Raw genomic sequence first — 18295 nt, forward strand, 5'->3', positions numbered from 1 at the left:
GTCCTGCAAACAGAAGGCTGACAAAAAAGTGTCCAGCAGGACGAACAAAATTGCGAAGTTATATATATTTTTTTAACGCTAACTTTATTTTAAGTCTTTTCTCCGTATCCACTCTTTTTTTTCGTTTTTGCTCGTGGGTGCGGTTGTTAAAAGATGACAATTAAATTGTTCGAAATATGCAAGACCTAGAGCATCACAAATGCTTGATTCACTCTTGCAGGTTGTTTTTATCACCCCTGCATTCTCCCTTTGCCACTTTTTTTCTGTCTCCCTCTTCCTTTTGAGTTTTTTCCCTTCTTACTCTGAGCCAAAGTCTGATGAGGAAAATTAAGTGTCAGTCCCCAAAAACAAAAAGCTATAACAGTGGACCCCACCAGCAACCGCATGCTCAAGTTTAGCCCTGGCCAATCCCAATGTTAACAGAGAAAATGGAGGGACCCTTTTCTTCTGTGAGTTAGAATGCAAAATGTACAGGAATCTACCTCAAAATGATAATCTTATGCATATTAAGAAAGATAAGTTTAAGTTTGCAATAGAATGGGGCAGAAGCTTGATCAGAGGTTAGGCTGAGTAGCAAATACTACTTACAATTTTCTTTTCAAAATATAACTTCATTTAAAAAAATCAATGATCTAACATTCAATGAGCCACAGAACATACCTCACAAAGCCTAGCATTCTCCTTTTTAACTTTCACAAGGTACTGAATCTTCTGATTTGTGTTCTGATGCCCAAGTAACTTTCCGTTCTCTTCAGCAAGAAACTCAACCTGCTTCCTCAGCAATGCAAGCTCCTGCAGTTGATGTAATTGAGATATAAAAACTGTCTGTTTTTTTGACACACATAGAATTAGACATGCAACTTGTTGCCTAAACACATTGTTTTCACCTCAAGTGTTTGGTAAAGAAAAGACGGTAGCCAAAATAAGAACAAGCAAGGGCTGTTAAAAGTAAGTGCACATATTAGCGACTGTTTTTTTGTAACATGCTTACAGTGCTTCTCTGCTTCGAAAATAAAACAGTTATTTAGATTTTTAAGTACAAAAATAAAAGTAAAATGGTAATTCAAAAGTGAAAGTCACTTGTCATAAAAGTAAAAACCCTCCTCAACAATAAATGTAGATTTCCAATATTCTAAATTATTTGGAATAGAATAACACTGTTAAACAACTATACGAACACAATGTCACGATATAAAATCGGCATTTAGCCTGCCAGCCCCGAATTTAATTAAGCATTGGGAATGAAAATCGGTCTTGCTTACCTTTGCATAACGCGGACCAGATGTTATCATTAAGCGTCAAAGGGGGAGCATCCTTTCGAGGTGCTCAAGCATTGGATTCAATTATAACTGAGCTCAGTGGAGGTGCTTCTTTTTAGGTCGAACTTTCGAGGCCTCTTGTATGCACTTTGGTATATACTTATATACTTCTTTGTGGGTTTAACTGCTTATCACTTGTTTTTTTCCCGGTCTTTTTTAAAATCCTTGCTTGCTACTGGTCAATCCTTTCTCTTTGCCCCTCCTGCCAAAGGGTATCGTTACACTTTGGGGACCATTTTCTGTTTATTTACTTTGTTTCCTGCTCGTGTTGAGAGTGCGTGTTTACCAGTGCTAAGCATTCTTCCAAGAGTGCTGTGTTTTACAACTTTCATATCGTGAAAGTTCTGTCCAGCCTGCAACAGTGCACATTTTTTTCACCGTGTTGCTGCTTTACACTCCCACCAACACTTTATTTTGCATCTGCTTAGAGGGCAAGTTAAACTATTTGGTTATATTAGGCACAGGAAAAATCAAGCGATTCGCTCAGAATAGGATGTTGAGTCGACAATGAGACTCAAATCCTGTACCTCATTTCCAAAGCTGGCAGCTCTAGCCATTACGTGACATGCTTTTCCCTTCTCCAAGTTGCTGCATTCAGAATCTCCTCCCTGTCAGAGGCTGGCTCTCTATGTATTGTGCAAAACTAGGCACACTATGCAAGGGGTCCAGACAACCACACGTTGGTTTCCAGAGGTGAAAATTAGACCACCTAAAGCTTCTATTCTTAAGGTAGCTGGTTGAGCAGTTACGCTAGTCCAGGAGATGTGCTAGGTATTTGCTGTACTCACAAATCCAATCATGCACCACACACCCTCAATGAATAACTCAAGACCAGAATTTATAAAAAAAAAATAAAAAAAAAAAAAAAAAAATACTTCAGTCTTTTATACAAATTTTATTACCAAGATCTTTAAGATACGTGAAGTACCTTTTGAGTACTGACTTTTCAAAGTTTTCATAAAGTTAATCTTTCTGTGCGTAATTACGCACCATAGGATTCAAACGGCAGTCACTTTAAAAATTGTACCGTTGGGTTACCAGCCTCTTCTTTTGCAGGGTGGTTGAGGTATTCGGTGGGCACCGTGTGCCAGCTGGCGAGCCTCCGGCAGCAGGAGCAGCGTTGGAAAATCTCTAGGCACAGGGCCACTTGGAAAAAGAGCTGGTTTGCAGGTTTGAAGTTTGTGCCTGGGGGTCCCCTTGCGCTGATGAGGTCACAAGGGGTTGGGGACCCGGGGCACACAGCAGATCCCGTGATGCAAAGCTCAGGACAGCCAATTGCAGGGCGTTTTGGATGTCTTGGATGCTGTGCGCAAAGGGACCCTCTGGAGTTGAAGGCAAGACTTCTTGAGGTCATGCAGGGCGTAACAGGCACTCTGGCAGGAGGTCCTGGGTGTCACTGAAGTCCCTTGACTGGCACTTCCTCCTGGTCCAGTTGCGGCTCTAGGGGAGCGGTTTTTGATGGTGTCCGACGTGCACCGGTCAGTACCTGGGGTATTGCAACAACTCAGCCACGGGAGGGCACTGTGCCACCAAACTTGGCACACTTGCAGGTCCCATCCAGGCGGTCACTGGTGTGTCGTCGGGTCCAGCTTTGACTACCGGTCAGAGATATCATCCGGTCGGTGAAGTGTCTCTGACCAGTTTGCAGGTCCCTTGAGTGGTGCCTCCACTCAGGAGGGAGATCTTGTGCTATTTGCGAAGCCTGGAGGCCCTCGGGATCTTCTGAGGTCGTTCCAGTGGTCCGCTCCTCTGAATCGGCGATTGTCAGGACACTGGTGCAGCAGGCCCTCTGGTGCAGTCTTCTTTTCTTCCAGATGAATCTAAAATTTTGGTTGAGGGGAGCGCAATAAATTCTGAATTTAGTAGGCGTTTTAGGGGGAACCTGGTAGTGTGCAATGGGACACTTACCTTTGGGTGGTTACACCCATTAGAGTGACCACTTCCTGTAGAAAGGGTCACTTCTTTAAACCCTATTGGATATTTTCCTGGCATCCAACATGGAGGAAAATTAGATGGAGGGTTCACTTCTCCTAGGGGTGGTGCATGCTCAGTGAGGCCACTCCTACCCTTTGTCTGTTTTCCTGCTTTTGTTCCAGCCAAAAGTGGTGGCTGCAAGGGGGGGAAGCCTTCTGCTCCTAGCAGCAGGCCTGGAGGCTCGAGTTTCAGGGACAGTAGGCCTTTGAAGTTCACTACCAGGGTGTTGCACATTCCTGAGGGAGGGGGTGTTAGCTCCTCCACCCAGGAAGGGCATTGTCTTACAAACCGGAGAGCCATGGCTTCCCCCCAGGTTTGTATACTGGCCGTCTGGAGTGGCATGCTGGATGTAATCTGTCAGCAACTATGCCAGTTAGGTTAGCTTTTGCAGTGGGTACCTCTAAGGCGCCATTGCTCCGTGTTGCAGACCAACGTTCCCTTAGCAAATCCTCCAAACTTGCTCCAATAAAAAGAGTCCAGCCCAAACTGCCTGTGTTACAGTTTAGAAAGGATCTGGCCTGGTAGTTTGGGCTGGAACATTCACATTGAAGCACACTCAAGATTGATTGGCATATGGTTGGGTCCAAACTGAGGTGGCATGATGTGAAAAATAATAATCGAGTGGGATGCAGCCCGAGTAATTTCCAGTGGCAAGTAATGTGATATGCTGGCCCACAGGTGTCACCACTTTCGGGAGAAAGGAGGCATGGGCTCGCATTACCAGCTTGCTGGGTAGAATGCTGTGTAGTGATGGTGCTTAGAAAATGCTTGCAGCTCATCAACCCTCTTGGCCAGTTTTATGGCCACCAGAAAAGCCATTTTGTTGGTGAGTAAACAAAGAGGACATTTATGTAGGAACACGAAGGGTGCACACATTTGAAATTTCAAGACCAGATTGATATCCCATTAGGGAATGATGAATGGCCAAGGAGGGAACAGGTGTTGAGTCCCATTAGAAAACGAGTCACAATGGGTAGCTTGAACAAAGAAGGTTGGTCAAGCAACCACAAGAAAGCCTAAACGGCTGACAAGTAACTTTTAACAGTGCCCAATGCAAAGCCTTCTTTGGGCAGTGAAAGTATGAACAACAAAACGTGGGATAGGGGTGTGGAAAGGGTGGGGGGTGTAACATTCTTGGAGGCACACCATGTCCCAAATTTGTCCCAACAACAGGGTTATTCTCTCTTGGGTGAAAGATCAGACTTTGGGAGGAAGGTCAAAAACTGTAAGCTGCTGCCGCTCAATCGCTAAGCATGAAGGCTAAGTGTGCACAAGTTTGGATGCAAGTCCCTGCCCTCCTGCTGCGACAAAATATCCTCCAGAAGGATACCATAATTTCCGCACCCAATCAAGAGCCACAAGGAAGACTTGGGTCTGGTTGTTTCTGATCTTTTTTTTTTTTTTTTTTTTAACCAATTTTATTTAATTTCTACATACATGATAATCTTAGCGTGATCAATGTGATATTTGCAGAAGTGGTGTTCCCATCTCACACATTATACATGTATTGCGACACAACATAGCTGGCAGGAGTTATTGGTCATTTATGAAATAATTCAAACGGGTATTAACAGGTCACTTCAGTGGCATTATTACATTTCTGAATATTCTAGATAGTTTGGCAAATTGTTCATCTTCTCCTGATGTGTTTATTTTATACCTTCGCATGACGACGTACCTTAAAATGTTGGCAGATAAAGCATTACTTCATCATTCCGTGCTTTATATGGCTCGATTATAATGGAAAGAAAGGGGGCTGGGAGTAGGTAGTTCCTCCTTATGTTTGCAAGCAGCATCTCGCAATAAGCAGCTATGAGGATCCTGCGCAATCCAGGAGTCTCCTCGTGTCTTAGTGCCACAGCAATGGCCTTTCCCCACTTGAGTGTCACTGTGCACCAGAGGGCAAGACCTAATAGTGCATGGGCCTTCCAGTGCATGGCAATGAGTCTGCAGGCCATAAGCAGAGCTAGGTCAACAAGAGCTTAAATCGTCCCAACTGTGAGCCCTCCATATCGCACACATGGGTTTGGCCAGTCACCTCCATTAATGCACTTGCAATTCCACCCCGTTTACCTCCCCTCCCCTTGGTGTCATTAATATCGGAAGCTCCCTCTTCCAGCCCCGTGGGTCGAAGACAATGGATCATGTGTGGTGTATGCCAGGGCTTGGACAAACCACATGATTAGTCGGTGACCGCTGCCCTTGATGTGGAGCTGTGTAATGATGTCACCTTCCATTAGTCCTTGGGAGAAGTTTCCCTTGGAATATGGAATGTGATGAGGTAATGCTGAGGTCAAGAATGGAATGAGGGGACAGAGGTGGAGTACGGAGAGAAGGGAGGTTGGATTGGTGGCTATGCTGAAGGTGTCGTGATTTCTTGTAGCTTATTAAAGAAAATAAACTTCTGAGATGAGAACGAACTTCTAAGGAATTAATCTTTACATTGGCGACGAGGATGGCGTGAAAACCTAAGCGTTTTCAAATCATCAACAGTATTTCATCGCTTGCACACCACACTCGCTGCCTGTCATGTTCTCTGTCACTATGGCATCGCGTGTGTACGTTCCACAGCAAGTGAAACTTACATGAGTCCAGTGAATTCAGCGCGTTAAATGAAGCGCGCACAATTAACAAATAAACAAATTGATTTTCAAAATACCTTTGTAAAGAAACCTTCCGACGCTCCTAACGTGAAAACTGATTAAAGCGATCCTTCAAAAACCGGATGCAGAGCTAATTGAAGACACTGAAGAAAGACTAAGTTTGGCAATATAAGAAACGAATAAAGGACTAGAAAATAAGAAATGGTAGAGAAGGATTAAAATTAAAGCTACAGTGGAAGAAAAGAAAAGAAAAACAAGTAAACATAAGGAAAACATGAAGTGTAAATGAGTAAGTAAAGTAATGTACGGTACAGTATAAATTAAATTTAAGTTAAAAAAAATATATATATATATATAAGGTGTATATATATATACACACACTAGTAGAGAAATGGGAGACCAAGGGATATCTGCACCTCCACCGTTCCTGGCAACTCCTGGAGACCCGCCTATTCCTTGGAAGCAGTGGAAGAAGACTTTTAATACCTATATGTTGGCCATAGGTAGTGAACGGTATGCTCCTCCAAGGCGACAAGCTATCTTGTTACATCATCTTGGCACTGAGGGCAGAAGGATATACGAAAACTTACCAGAGGTATCTCTGGGAATGTGAGATGGGCAACCTACTAATATCTTTGACATGTCTGTACAAATGCTCGACGAACAATTCACGCCAAAAACTAATCTTGTATTGCAACGCCATAAGTTTTTTTCAAGGGTACAACGAAAAGATGAAGATATTGCGTCGTATGTAGCAAGTTTGAGAGGTCTAGCATTATCGTGTGAGTTTCATCAATTATTAGATTCTCTGATAAGGGACCAAATAGTGAGGTGTGCATATGATAAAAGGATACAGGAGAAATTACTAGTGAAAGACCCGAATTTGGAGGAAGCTATACGAATTGCTAAGGGGATGGAACATGCAGCTGTGTGGTTGAAAGAAATGGAGGAAGTTCCTAAGGAGACAGAACCAGGAATTATAACAGAAATCAGAAAGAAAGATGATCCACGGGTTAAAGTGGAGTGGAGCAAGCCGACTAAGAATTCTGAAACAATAAAAGTAAATACTGAGGAGAAACGTAAAGCACAGGAATGGAGAGTAATAAAGTGCTACCGTTGTGATGCACCTGGGCACATAGCGTCAAGTAGAACATGTGCGGCTAGAAATGTTATTTGCCGTACTTGTGGTAAGAGGGGACATTTTGCTAAAGTTTGTAGATTAAAGCACAATGCAGGAAGCAAGACCATACAGGAAGTTCAAGATGTGTGTGAGACGATGGAAAACATAATTTTGACTGTAAATGAAGTGGTTCCTGGCGACTATGATGGAGCATCAGTTCAAGTGGTAAAAAAAAGAAAGTACAGATGTACTAGAGAAGCCTCATGCCCAAATATTGTTGGACAATGTATGGGTCAAACTTCTAGTGGATTCGGGAAGTTTATTTACTCTCATATCTAGAGAAGTGTATGATTCCGCATGGATGGACTCAGCGGATAAGGACTTATCAGTTCCTGACATAAAAGTTGTAGGTTATGCTGGATAGAGAATTGAGATTGTCGGAATGCGTTGGATGTCAATCTCTTTCAAAGGAAGGGTCATTCGTGGGAAAGTATATATCACGGACTATGGAACAAATTTGCTGGGTTGGCGTCATCAGAAAGACCTTGGCATAATTTTAAATCCCAACGCAAAGGAACCGGTATTACTTACCAAGGATGTGAACATTGGAGTGGTATCTGAGTCATTGCAACATAGCTTGATTGATAAGTTTCCAGAGGTTTTTTCCGGGAAATTAGGTTTTCTAAAAGGATTTTCTCATAAAATCATATTGAAGAACGACGCTATACCTGTGGTGCATAGAGTGAGAAATATTCAGAATTTAATGAGGGAACCTTTGAAGCAAGAATTGGAAAAGCTGTTGAAGGAAGACATCATCGAACCCATAGAATCTTCGGAGTGGTTAGCTCCGGTGGTGGTAGCACCGAAGGAGGGCAGGAAGATTCGCTTATGTATAGATCTTAGAGATCTCAACAGGTGCATATGGGTCGACCGGCAACCATTGCCTAACATTGCAGAAATGCTGTCAGTAAGAGCAAAAGGGAATGTATTCACTGTCTTACATATGTCTTCTGCGTACCACCAGATAAACCTACATGCAGATTTGCGACATTTGACATCCTTTGTGGCTCCGTTGGGGGCCTTTCGGTATAAGAGGATGCCATTTGGGCTTGCCTCTGCTTCTGCGGTATTTCAAAGGATGATGGAGCGAATCTTTGGTGACATGACTCAGATATTATGTTTTCAAGATGACATACTGATTGTGGGCGAGAGTGAATCCGATCATGACCTTTTATTTCTGGAAGTGATGCACAGGTTAAAAGGGAATGGACTAACAATTAAGAAAGAAAAATGTCAAATTCGGAAACAGGAGGTGACGTATTTGGGACACACCATAAGTAGGGATGGGATCAGGCCCAAAAAGAGCATAGTGTCTGCAATTGAACATGCACCTGAACCCAGTTCAAAAGATGAGTTAAGGTCATTTCTGGGAGTCGCTGAATATTGTTCAAAATTTGTGAAAAACTTTACCGAGATTGTTGAACTACTAAGAATGCTCATGAAAAAAGGTGTAACGTACAAGTGGGATGGGAGTTATAAAAATTCCTTCCAAAAATTGAAAGACTGTATCTTGAAGGTTCCCACTCTGGGTATATTCGATGTAAATGCCAAAACCTTTTTAACCACCGATGCTAGCAATGTGGGTATTGGAGCTGTATTGACACAGGTCAAGGAGGGTGAGTAACGTATAATAGGTTTTGCGTCTAGAAGGCTGCAAGGTGCTGAGATCTCGTATTCTGTAATTGAAAGAGAGGCCCTGGCGTGTTGGTGGGGAATTAACCATTTCAAATTTTACTTATGGGGCTTACCCTTTAAACTGAGGACAGATCACAAACCATTAACGTATATTTTCAAGGGAGGTCGTGGACTTGAAGGTAGTGTTACGCCACAAATTTCTAAATGGTTATTATCGTGTTGAGTTATAATTTCGTGGTGGAATTTGTGAAAGGGAGTAAGAATTTTGTTGCAGATTATCTTTCTAGAGTGCCCATGAATGATGGGGAGTTTGTAGAGGATGGAATGGAAGATACTATAGGGACCATTTTAGGTGAGTTGGCTATAACGGCTCAGGAATGGGAAGATGCTGTGACCACTGATCCTGTGCTAAAGATTGTGAAGGAGAAGGTAGTAAATGGTTGGAGGGATGATGGTGTGAACAACTGTGGTGACCTGGTTGGATATCTTAAAGTCAAAGATCAGTTAAGTATAGTTAATGGGAGGTTACAGAGGAGGGATCAGCTTGTTCCTCCTGCTGGCATAAGGAAACACATTATAGAGATCACGCATCAGGGACATCTTGGCAGGGGGATGATGAAGAGAAAGGTAAGACAATCGTTTTGGTGGCCAGAGATGGATAGACCAGTTGAAGATGTGGTAAACGATTGTTTTGCATGTGCCAATAGTGATAAGACCAAGGTACTAAGACAGGCTCCCTGAGCACCTGTAAAGTTTCCAAGTGGACCTTGGGAGAAGTTGGCAGTGGATTTCATTGGACCAGTATTCAAGTTAGGTGTGAAGTATAGGTACATACTTGTATTAATTGATCACCACTCCAAGTGGTTTATCACCAAGGTGGTGGATCATGTGAGAACTAGGGAGGTTATTGAGTTCTTTGAAGAGGTGTTCTTGGAAGAAGGAATTCCTAAGTCCATAGTGTCTGATAATGGTGTACAATTTACATCATCTGAGATGGTTGACTACCTACGAAGAGTGGGTATCAGGCATGAGAAAGTAGCTCTTTTCCATCCACAAGCCAATGGTTTAGTGGAAAGAATAAATCAACTGATCATGGATAACATTCAATTATCCCTGGCCAACCAACTTCCTTGGAAAAGAGAATTAAATAAAATGATGTGGACGTATCGCACCACTCCCCATTCTACAACAGGAGTGTCACCTTTTGTATCATTGAAGGGTAGGGAGCCTAGTGTATTGGAATGTCCAGTATGGTTAAAAGGCAATCAAAAAGGGATGGTTGACAGGGAGTCTATAAAAGCTAGGGTCGAGAAATTCCAGGAGAAAAGTGCTTTACAATATAACAGAAGAATGTGTACTAAACGTTGCCATATACAGAAGGGAGACTGGGTGGCAGTGAGAAGAGTGGGATTATTGTGAAAGGAGAAAGCAAGTATTTTCCTCCGCAACTTGTACAGGATGTTAAAAAAAAAATTGTGATCTTAGAAAATGCCTCCACATGGAGTATGGGACGCATTTGTAAAGTTAATCGTTAATATGCTTATAACATTAGATGTTATTGCGTATGGTTGTTTAGTTCCGTAAAACAAAGTTCAATTCTTTCCTGTTATATTAAAAGGTGGGAGGTGTGTAATGATGTCACCTTCCATTATTCCTTGGGAGAAGTTTCCCTTGGAATATGGAATGTGATGAGGTAATGTTGAGGTCAAGAATGGAATGAGGGGACGGAGGTGGAGTACGGAGAGAAGGGAGGTTGGATTGGTGGCTATGCTGAAGGTGTCGTGATTTCTTGTTTCTTATTAAAGAAAATAAACTTATGAGATAAGAACGAACTTCTAAGGAATTAATCTTTACAAGCGTGTATATTGGTCTGGCTTCGTATCTGTGATGTGCCACATCCCACCCAAATTCGGCTAGCCGACGGCCATGTTCCAGAATGTTACCAGCCGGGAGTCCACATTCCTCCTGTAACCTATCAAAGGGTATAGTAGCGCCATCTTGAAATAGAGCTTCTAGTGTGCCCACCCTGCAGTTACCAATGTCAACCGACCTTCCATCCCAATCAATTGCCGAACCATGAGATGGAATGTAATTTAATTTCAGGGAAGTATTGGCAGATGAGCGGCCTGAGGCGTAGGATGCGATATAAACTGTTGTGTTCTATCCACAGCAGGTTATTAGACTCCTGGGGGTTGGGCTGTGCGAATGGAAGTAAAGTATCCTGCAGCACATGCTGCACTTGGTCAGGAAAGGGCAGTCCCAGTTCCCCAGGGAGGCATTCTGACAACCAGTAGACAGGCCAATGGAGCTTCACCGCTAAGTAATGTTCAAAGTTTGGGGCTCCTAGGCCCCCTTTGTCCACCGGCAACTGCAGCTTGTGCCAGCAGGCGTCTGCCTTTGCTGTAGATGAAGCTCCCTAGGGTAGGGTGCAATGAGCGGAATGTGGATCTGGGTATGTGTACGGGTAGATTGTGGCAGTAATAAAGTAAGCGAGGGAGCATCACCATTTTAGATAAGGACACACTACCCTGTACCATCAGCAGGGGTGTATTTCAGAACATCATTTGGGGACTGCTTTAGTGAGATTGCACTCTATGACCTCTTTCATGGTAAACATGAATGCCTAGATAACGGAATGTGCAGGGCTCCCTGCAAAGAGGATGTGAATCTATCAGCAGGTGCTGCTGTGGGCACCCAGGGTGCTGCGGGAACAGGCTGGATTTAGCCCAGTTTACTTTAAGATCCAAGTCAGCTTGAAATTCCAGTAGGATATCCCTGATGTCTGCTTTTCTAGCTCAGAAGTCCTGGATGCATTGACCGATCTTTACTCTAGCGGTGGGCTTTGTGTGTAGCAGGCCAGGCGGATGAGCCTTTGTAACCTACCCATGAGGCATAATGATGTCATGGTTGAGAATAGGTCGAAGTCCAGTACCATGCAAGCAGCATAGGAACCACTGGGCAGTAGAAATCTTCATCACTCTATGTAGACAGATGTTGAATGTGATAGACTGTCCTAGTACAAAACCATTCTGGTCCGGATGAACCAGCTTTGGCATATGCTCAAGCAGTCAGCCCACAATAACATCACTTAATATCTTGTAATTCAACTCAAGCATAGCCAATGGGCAATACGAAGATAATTATAGGTAGTCAGGCTTAGGAAGGGATAACAGTAGGGATTCTTGGAGTGACAGCAGGGGATGGCCTTCTGCCAGCACCACTTGGTACAGGTATAGCAACATAGGAAGAAGTAGGTGTTCGTACGCTTCATAAAATTCAATTGGGAACCCATGGTCTTATTAGTGGTAGCATGTCTAATGGCCCCTCGGAATGCCTGTAGGGTCACAGGTATATTGAGTGTGCCTCTATCTAGGGGATCAAGGTGAGATAATGTAATCGTGCTATGGAAGTTTTGGATGTGGACTGGACGATCATTTGGGGGGGGGGGTCATAAAGGACTTGGTAGTGAATAATGAATGCACTATGTATGTCCGCCTGATTACAAACTTTTTGCATCAGAGTTGTTCTTATCACGGTAACTGGAAAGGTTGCTTTAGTGCTGAGCAGCAGTCATTCCTGATCTTCTTGGGAACTCTGGGCAGCAGTGGTATTGGCAGAAAGGCGTACAGGAGACCTGAGCTCTACTTGAGATGAAAAGGGTCTCCGAACAAGACTGCCTTGAAAACTCAATAACAAAGAAGTACTGTCACTGTGCGTGCTCAGCGGTGGTGAATAGATCTAACCAAGGTTCTCCCCATTCTAGAAAGAAACCTTTCACCACCTCGTGATCCGATAGGAAACAACTGCTGTGATTGTCCACTCTGGTAATCAGAGAGCCTCTCAGATCTTCAACCACCAGTGAAATGCCCTGACATTCCATCCATGTCCAGAGGCGCTGGGTGCTTTGACACAGGATCCAAAAACCCATCCTGCCCTGTTTGCTGCAGTACTACATGGAGGTGGTGATGTCTGAACAACTGTACTAGCCTTTGGTATCCAACTTCTCAGCATGATAAACCTGCACTGATGCCAGTGTTGGATTTATTGAAAAATGCACCCAGAGGGCATGTTAGAGAGGACTCCTGTATTTTAGCCAAACTTCTAGTGCAGGACTGACCTGTCTGTGCCATCCTGCCACTTCTAAACAAGTTTCTGACAACATGGGGTGAAAGCATTTGTGCTCTCTGTGGCCAGAAACAAAGCCTGCACTGGGGGGACGGGCTTCACACCTCCCCCTGCAAGGAACTAAAACACCTGGTGGTGACCCTCAAGGGGCTCAGGCCTCTTGTTACAGTGCCCAAGGGCACTCCAGCTAGTGGAGATGTCCGTCTCTTGGACAAAGCCTCACTTTTGGTAGCAAGCCCGGTGGAAAAATTATGAAAAACAAGGAGTGACCACTTCAGCTAGGACCAGCAGGTGTCCAGTGCTGAAGTTACTCCCTCCCTGCAGAATCCTACATCATGGTTTGGAGGACAGGGATCAATCAAATCAAATCAAATCATTAACATTTATAAAGCGCGCTACTCACCCGTGCGGGTCTCAAGGCGCTAGGGGGGAAAGGGGGGGTTATCGCTGCTCGAACAGCCAAGTCTTTAGGAGTCTCCGGAAAGCGGAGTGGTCCTGGGTGGTCCTGAGGCTGGTGGGGAGGGAGTTCCAGGTCTTGGCCGCCAGGAAGGAGAAAGATCTCTCACCCGCCGTGGAGCGGCGGGTGCGAGGGACGGCAGCAAGTGCGAGGCCAGCGGAGCGGAGGGGGCGGGTGGGGACGTAGAAGCTGAGGCGTCTGTTGAGGTATTCCGGTCCCTTGTTGTGGAGGGCTTTGTGTGCGTGGGTGAGAAGACGGAAGGTGATCCTTTTGCTGACTGGGAGCCAATGCAGGTGTCTCAGGTGTGCGGAGATGTGGCTGTTGCGGGGTACGTCGAGGATGAGGCGGGCCGAGGCGTTTTGGATGCGTTGCAGGCGGTTTTGGAGTTTGGCGGTGGTCCCGGCGTAGAGGGTATTGCCGTAGTCCAGGCGACTCGTGACAAGGGCGTGGGTCACGGTCAATAGGGTTAGGAATGCCCCCCCCCGCAAGGGAATGGGCACAGAAAGGGTGTAGCCACCCTCAGTGACAGTAGCCATTGGCTACTGCCATCTGACCCCTGTAATGCCCCTAAATGTAGTATTTACCTACAAACCTAGCTCACAAGATTCCTGGAGACCTCAAGAAAACAAGAAGAAGAAAGCAGGACTGCTAAGCTGATCCCCAGCAGAGACTACTGAAGACACCAACTGATTTGGCCCCAGCCCTACAGGCTTGTCTCCAGCTTCTGAAGCCCTGCTACATAAAGGCAACACATCCTGCAGAACCAGCGACCTCTTAAAAACCTCAAAAGGACTGCCTGCACACCAGAGGACCAAGATTTCCCATGGACAGCGGCCCTATCCAGAAAGAAACTCCAGTAAAAGACTCCACAACTGCCCAGATCTGCAAGTCCTGCCCACTTCTGCACCCAATGCCCACGGACCCTGTCCAGGTGGCCCATCGGTCCAGAGCAGGTCCTGAGGCGATTCTGACCTAGTGTCCACCCTGGGTTGACCCCTCCTGGCGAGCACGACGACGCCTGCAGCCTAAACCCAGAGTACCCGCATGACGGCGAGAGAACCGGACGAAGATTCCCAACACCTAAAGGTACCCCTGCACCCACAGCCCCCTGGACTTTGGGAATCTGACCACCAGTCCAGCAACCTTCAGCAGGTGGCCCTCCTCCTTTCCCAACCTGTGGTCTTCTGGAACCAAGCCCCTGGACCTAGCCTGGAGCATCTCTGTGACCCCCAGGGTCCCTCTGCTGAAAAACATTCGGAGCCTGATGCTGTGATTGCACCCTGCTGCACCTGTGCGGTTTCTGAAAATTGCATTGTCAACTTTTAAAACAGATATTTGCTATTTTCTTGAAAACTGTCTAACTTGCCAAATTGAAACAAATTGGTGGTGATAAATATCTGTGATACTTACTTGCAAATGTACTTACCTGCAAACTGAATCTTGAGGTTTTAGAAATAAAGTAAAAAGTATATATTTGTTTATATAAAAACCATTGACCTGGAGGTAATCATTGAGGGCGTGCTTCCTTTATTGCCTGTGTGTGTACAACAAATGCTTTGCACTGCCCCCTGATAAGCCTAACTGCTCGACCACACTACCACAAGAGAGAGCATTAGTATTGTAGGACGCTGGCCTGGGGTGTGGTGGGTACCTATGGTACTTACACCTTATACCAGGTCCGGGTATCCCTTGTTAGTTAAGTGTAGTGTCTAGAAGCCAGTCTCTCTAGAGGTCGCTCTGGATGAGCAGCCAATGGTTATCTAGGAGACATGCAAAGCTCATGCAATACCACTGTAATCACACAGCACTTGCACACATGAAAGAACACACTCAGTTTTAAGAAATAAAAGGTTTATTTTTGGACCAAATCACCACAAAATACTAGATAGGTAACCTACCCTTAGAAAGTAAGTAATATACTAAATATATACACTAGTAATCAGGAACAGGCATAGAAATGGTTAGAAAACAGTACAAATAGCAATACCAAATAGAGACCCTAGGGGAAGCACAAAACATACAAAAAAATGGAATGCGAATAAGGTACCCCCATTTAGGTAAGTAAAATGTGTAGAGGGGAGCTGGGAGTACTAGAAAACCACAAAGGTAAATAACAGTACCCCCCCAGCGAACAGGAATGCAGGAGTAAAACACTAGATTTTCCCTAAACCACCCAAAAGCAGGAAAAGAAGAAAAAGAAGACCCCCCAGACAAGACTGCAAGAAAACCAACAGTGGATTCTTGAAGAAAGAAGACCGGTGGAGAGAGGGGACCAAGTTCAAGAGTCACAGTGGAGTCCAGGGTAAGTAGGAGCTACTACCCACCGAACTGCGGATGCAGGAGTTGGTCAACAGTGAAGAATAACAGGTAAGCACTGCAGCCCTGGAGCCGGAGAAGAGTTTGATGGATGCAGAAAAAGTCCCACTCTGGGAGGAAGATTGCAGACTGGTTTCGGTACAGGAATTCCACCAACAAGCTGTGGCAAAGGCAAACTCGTGGTTTTTGGAAAAGAGGTGCTGCCGGGGACCATCAAGGCCCAGAAGGACTCAACCTAGGAGGAGGAGTCCCATGGGACCCTCAGCATCGCAGAGAATCTATAGGAACTCAGGCTGTACCCACAGGAGTCCCACAGGATGGGGACACGGTAGTCGCTGAAGAAGCCCATGCAGCATTACAAAAGAGGATCCCACGCCGCAGGAAAACTACGCCGAATGCTGTGCTTTGCAGGATGGAGTGCTGGGGCTGGGGCTGGAGCTACACATCGCCTCAAGATCCCTTGAAGGAGATGCAAACAAGCATTGGCAGCTGGAAGAGACGCGGTGCACTGGGTACTGTCCTGCGTAGGAAGGCAAAGGCTTACCTCCACCAAAGTTGGCCAGCTGGCAAAGAGGACCAAGAGGAGTACTCCGGACCACCAGCTGTGATGCATGATCCACACTACTCAAGATGTGAGGAGATCCACCCAGTTGGTCATCGATTCCTGAAGGTGCTTGCAGTTGCAGGGAATTGACTCCTTCACTCCAAGGGAGATTCCTCCTCCTTCTTCTTGAGCAGGCTGAACAGTTGCGGTCTTATGAGAATGCACGGCCGGGGAAATGTTGCAAAGCTGGCAGGAGGCGTGGAAACAAACTTGCAGAAGAATTTTCTTTGTTGCAGCAGCGTTTGTCAGTTCCTGGAGGGTCCAGTCGAGGTTTCAGTTCTCCAGAAGTCAAAATAGAGGTTGCAGAGGAGTCCTGCTGGAATCTTGCAAGCTGAATCTGAGGACCCACCCCAGAGAAAGACCCTAAATAGCCCTGAAAGAGGGATTGGTCACCTAACCAGGTAAGAACCTATCAGGAAGGGGCTCTGACATCACCTGCCTGGCCCCTCAGATGCTCCTAGAGTTGCCTACCAACCTTGAAAAAAACAAGATGGCAGAAACCAGTGACCCTCTGGAGGAGCTCTGGGCACCACCCTTGGGGTGGTGATGGACAGGGGAGTGGTCAATCCCCTTTCCATTGTCCAGTTTTGCACCAGAGCAGGGACTGTGGGTCCCTGAACCGGTGTGAACTGGCTTATGCATGGAGGGTACCAAATGTGCCCTTTTAAGCAGTGGCTTGGGGAGGCTACCCCTCCCAAGTCAGTCACACCTATTTCCAAAGGGAGAGGAGGTGTTACCTCCCTCTCCAAAAGGAAATCATTTGTTCTGCCTCCCTGGGCCAGATCAGATTAAGCAGCAGGAGGGCATAAACCTGTCTGAAGGGTGGCAGCAGCTGGGCTGCCCGGAAAACCCTGTAAGACTGGTGGTAGCAATGGTGGAGTCCACTAAGGAGCCCCCAGAGTGCATGGAATCATACTTCCAATACTTGCAACAGTATTGGGGTATGATTCTGACATGTTTGATACCAAACATGCCATGGTTTGGAGTTACCATTACGTAGCTGGACATAGGTAGTGACCTATGTCCAGTACACACATAAAATGGCGTCCCCACACTCGCAAAGTCCAGGACAATGGACCTGGAGTTTGTGGTAGCACCTCTGCTAGTGGAGGGGTGCCCTCACACACAGGTACTTGCACCCTGCACTCTGGGCTAGGATGGCCTGCCATATGGGTGACTTACAGTGGCCTGGTGCAGTGACCTGTTAGTGAAAGGGTGCATGCACCCTTTCACGCAGGCTGCGATGGCAATCCTGCAGAACACTTTGCATGGGCTCCCTATGGGTATGATGCAGCCTATGGGGATCCCCTAGTAACCAAATGCCCTGGTTACCAGTATGCCAAATGTGGGGTTAAAAAGAACCCAAAAACCAAGTTTAAAGGAGAGAGCATAATCACTGAGGTCCTGGTTAGCAGGATCCCACTAAACACAGTCAAACACGCTGACAAACAGGCCAAAAAGTGGGGGTAACCATGCTAGAAAGAGGCTACTTTCCTACAAGTATTATCTACTTTAGCCTATGTTTAGCCTCTGGGGAACCCCTGGACTTGGTGAACACTATATCTCATTTCAATATAGTATATAAAGAGCTAGTTACCTAGAGCAAGTGACCAGGGAAGCCATTTTAAATGCATGTGCTGTACACTGGTCACAACGGGTTTCTCAGCTGCATGATGGCCTCTCTTAATATAGGGATGTTTGGTATCAAACATCTCAGATTAATACAGTGAGGGATTTATTAACAACTGCACCCAGAAAACCTACCAGCTACTAGTGGGTTGCCTGACTGGTCCTGACCAGTTCACCCACTATAGGTGTGTTTCTGACCCCCCAAAGTGACAGCCAGCACTCTCGAAAGCCAGAGACTAAAGCCTGCACTAGCCGTAGGTGTTATCACCTCACCCCACTAGCCGCCTTTGCAATGCCACCCAGGTCTCTCCAGATGGTGCAGATGACCAACCCCCCCTGCCCGGACCACACTTTTAGCAGCAACACAGGCAGGAAAATTAGGGAGATTAGGAGGTGTGCCCATTTCATGCCAGTCCCACCTTTAAAGTGGATAAGGTGAAGTGGACACCACTT

The 18295-nt window shown here is 45.7% G+C and overlaps 1 protein-coding gene across 2 annotated transcripts in view; it reads right to left on the reverse strand.

Moving 5' to 3' along the window:
- The window catches only part of KIF15 (kinesin family member 15), a 930781-nt gene that overhangs the window by 55367 nt on the left and 857119 nt on the right, over window positions 1-18295 (reverse strand). For both annotated transcript variants that reach the window (XM_069211483.1, XM_069211481.1), the window contains exon 34: window positions 661-792. In XM_069211483.1, the coding sequence (XP_069067584.1) occupies window positions 661-792 (132 nt within the window). The remainder of the gene's footprint in view (window positions 1-660; window positions 793-18295) is intronic.

The sequence above is a fragment of the Pleurodeles waltl genome, chromosome 10 (genome assembly GCF_031143425.1).
Source record: "Pleurodeles waltl isolate 20211129_DDA chromosome 10, aPleWal1.hap1.20221129, whole genome shotgun sequence".
NCBI lineage: Eukaryota > Metazoa > Chordata > Amphibia > Caudata > Salamandridae > Pleurodeles > Pleurodeles waltl.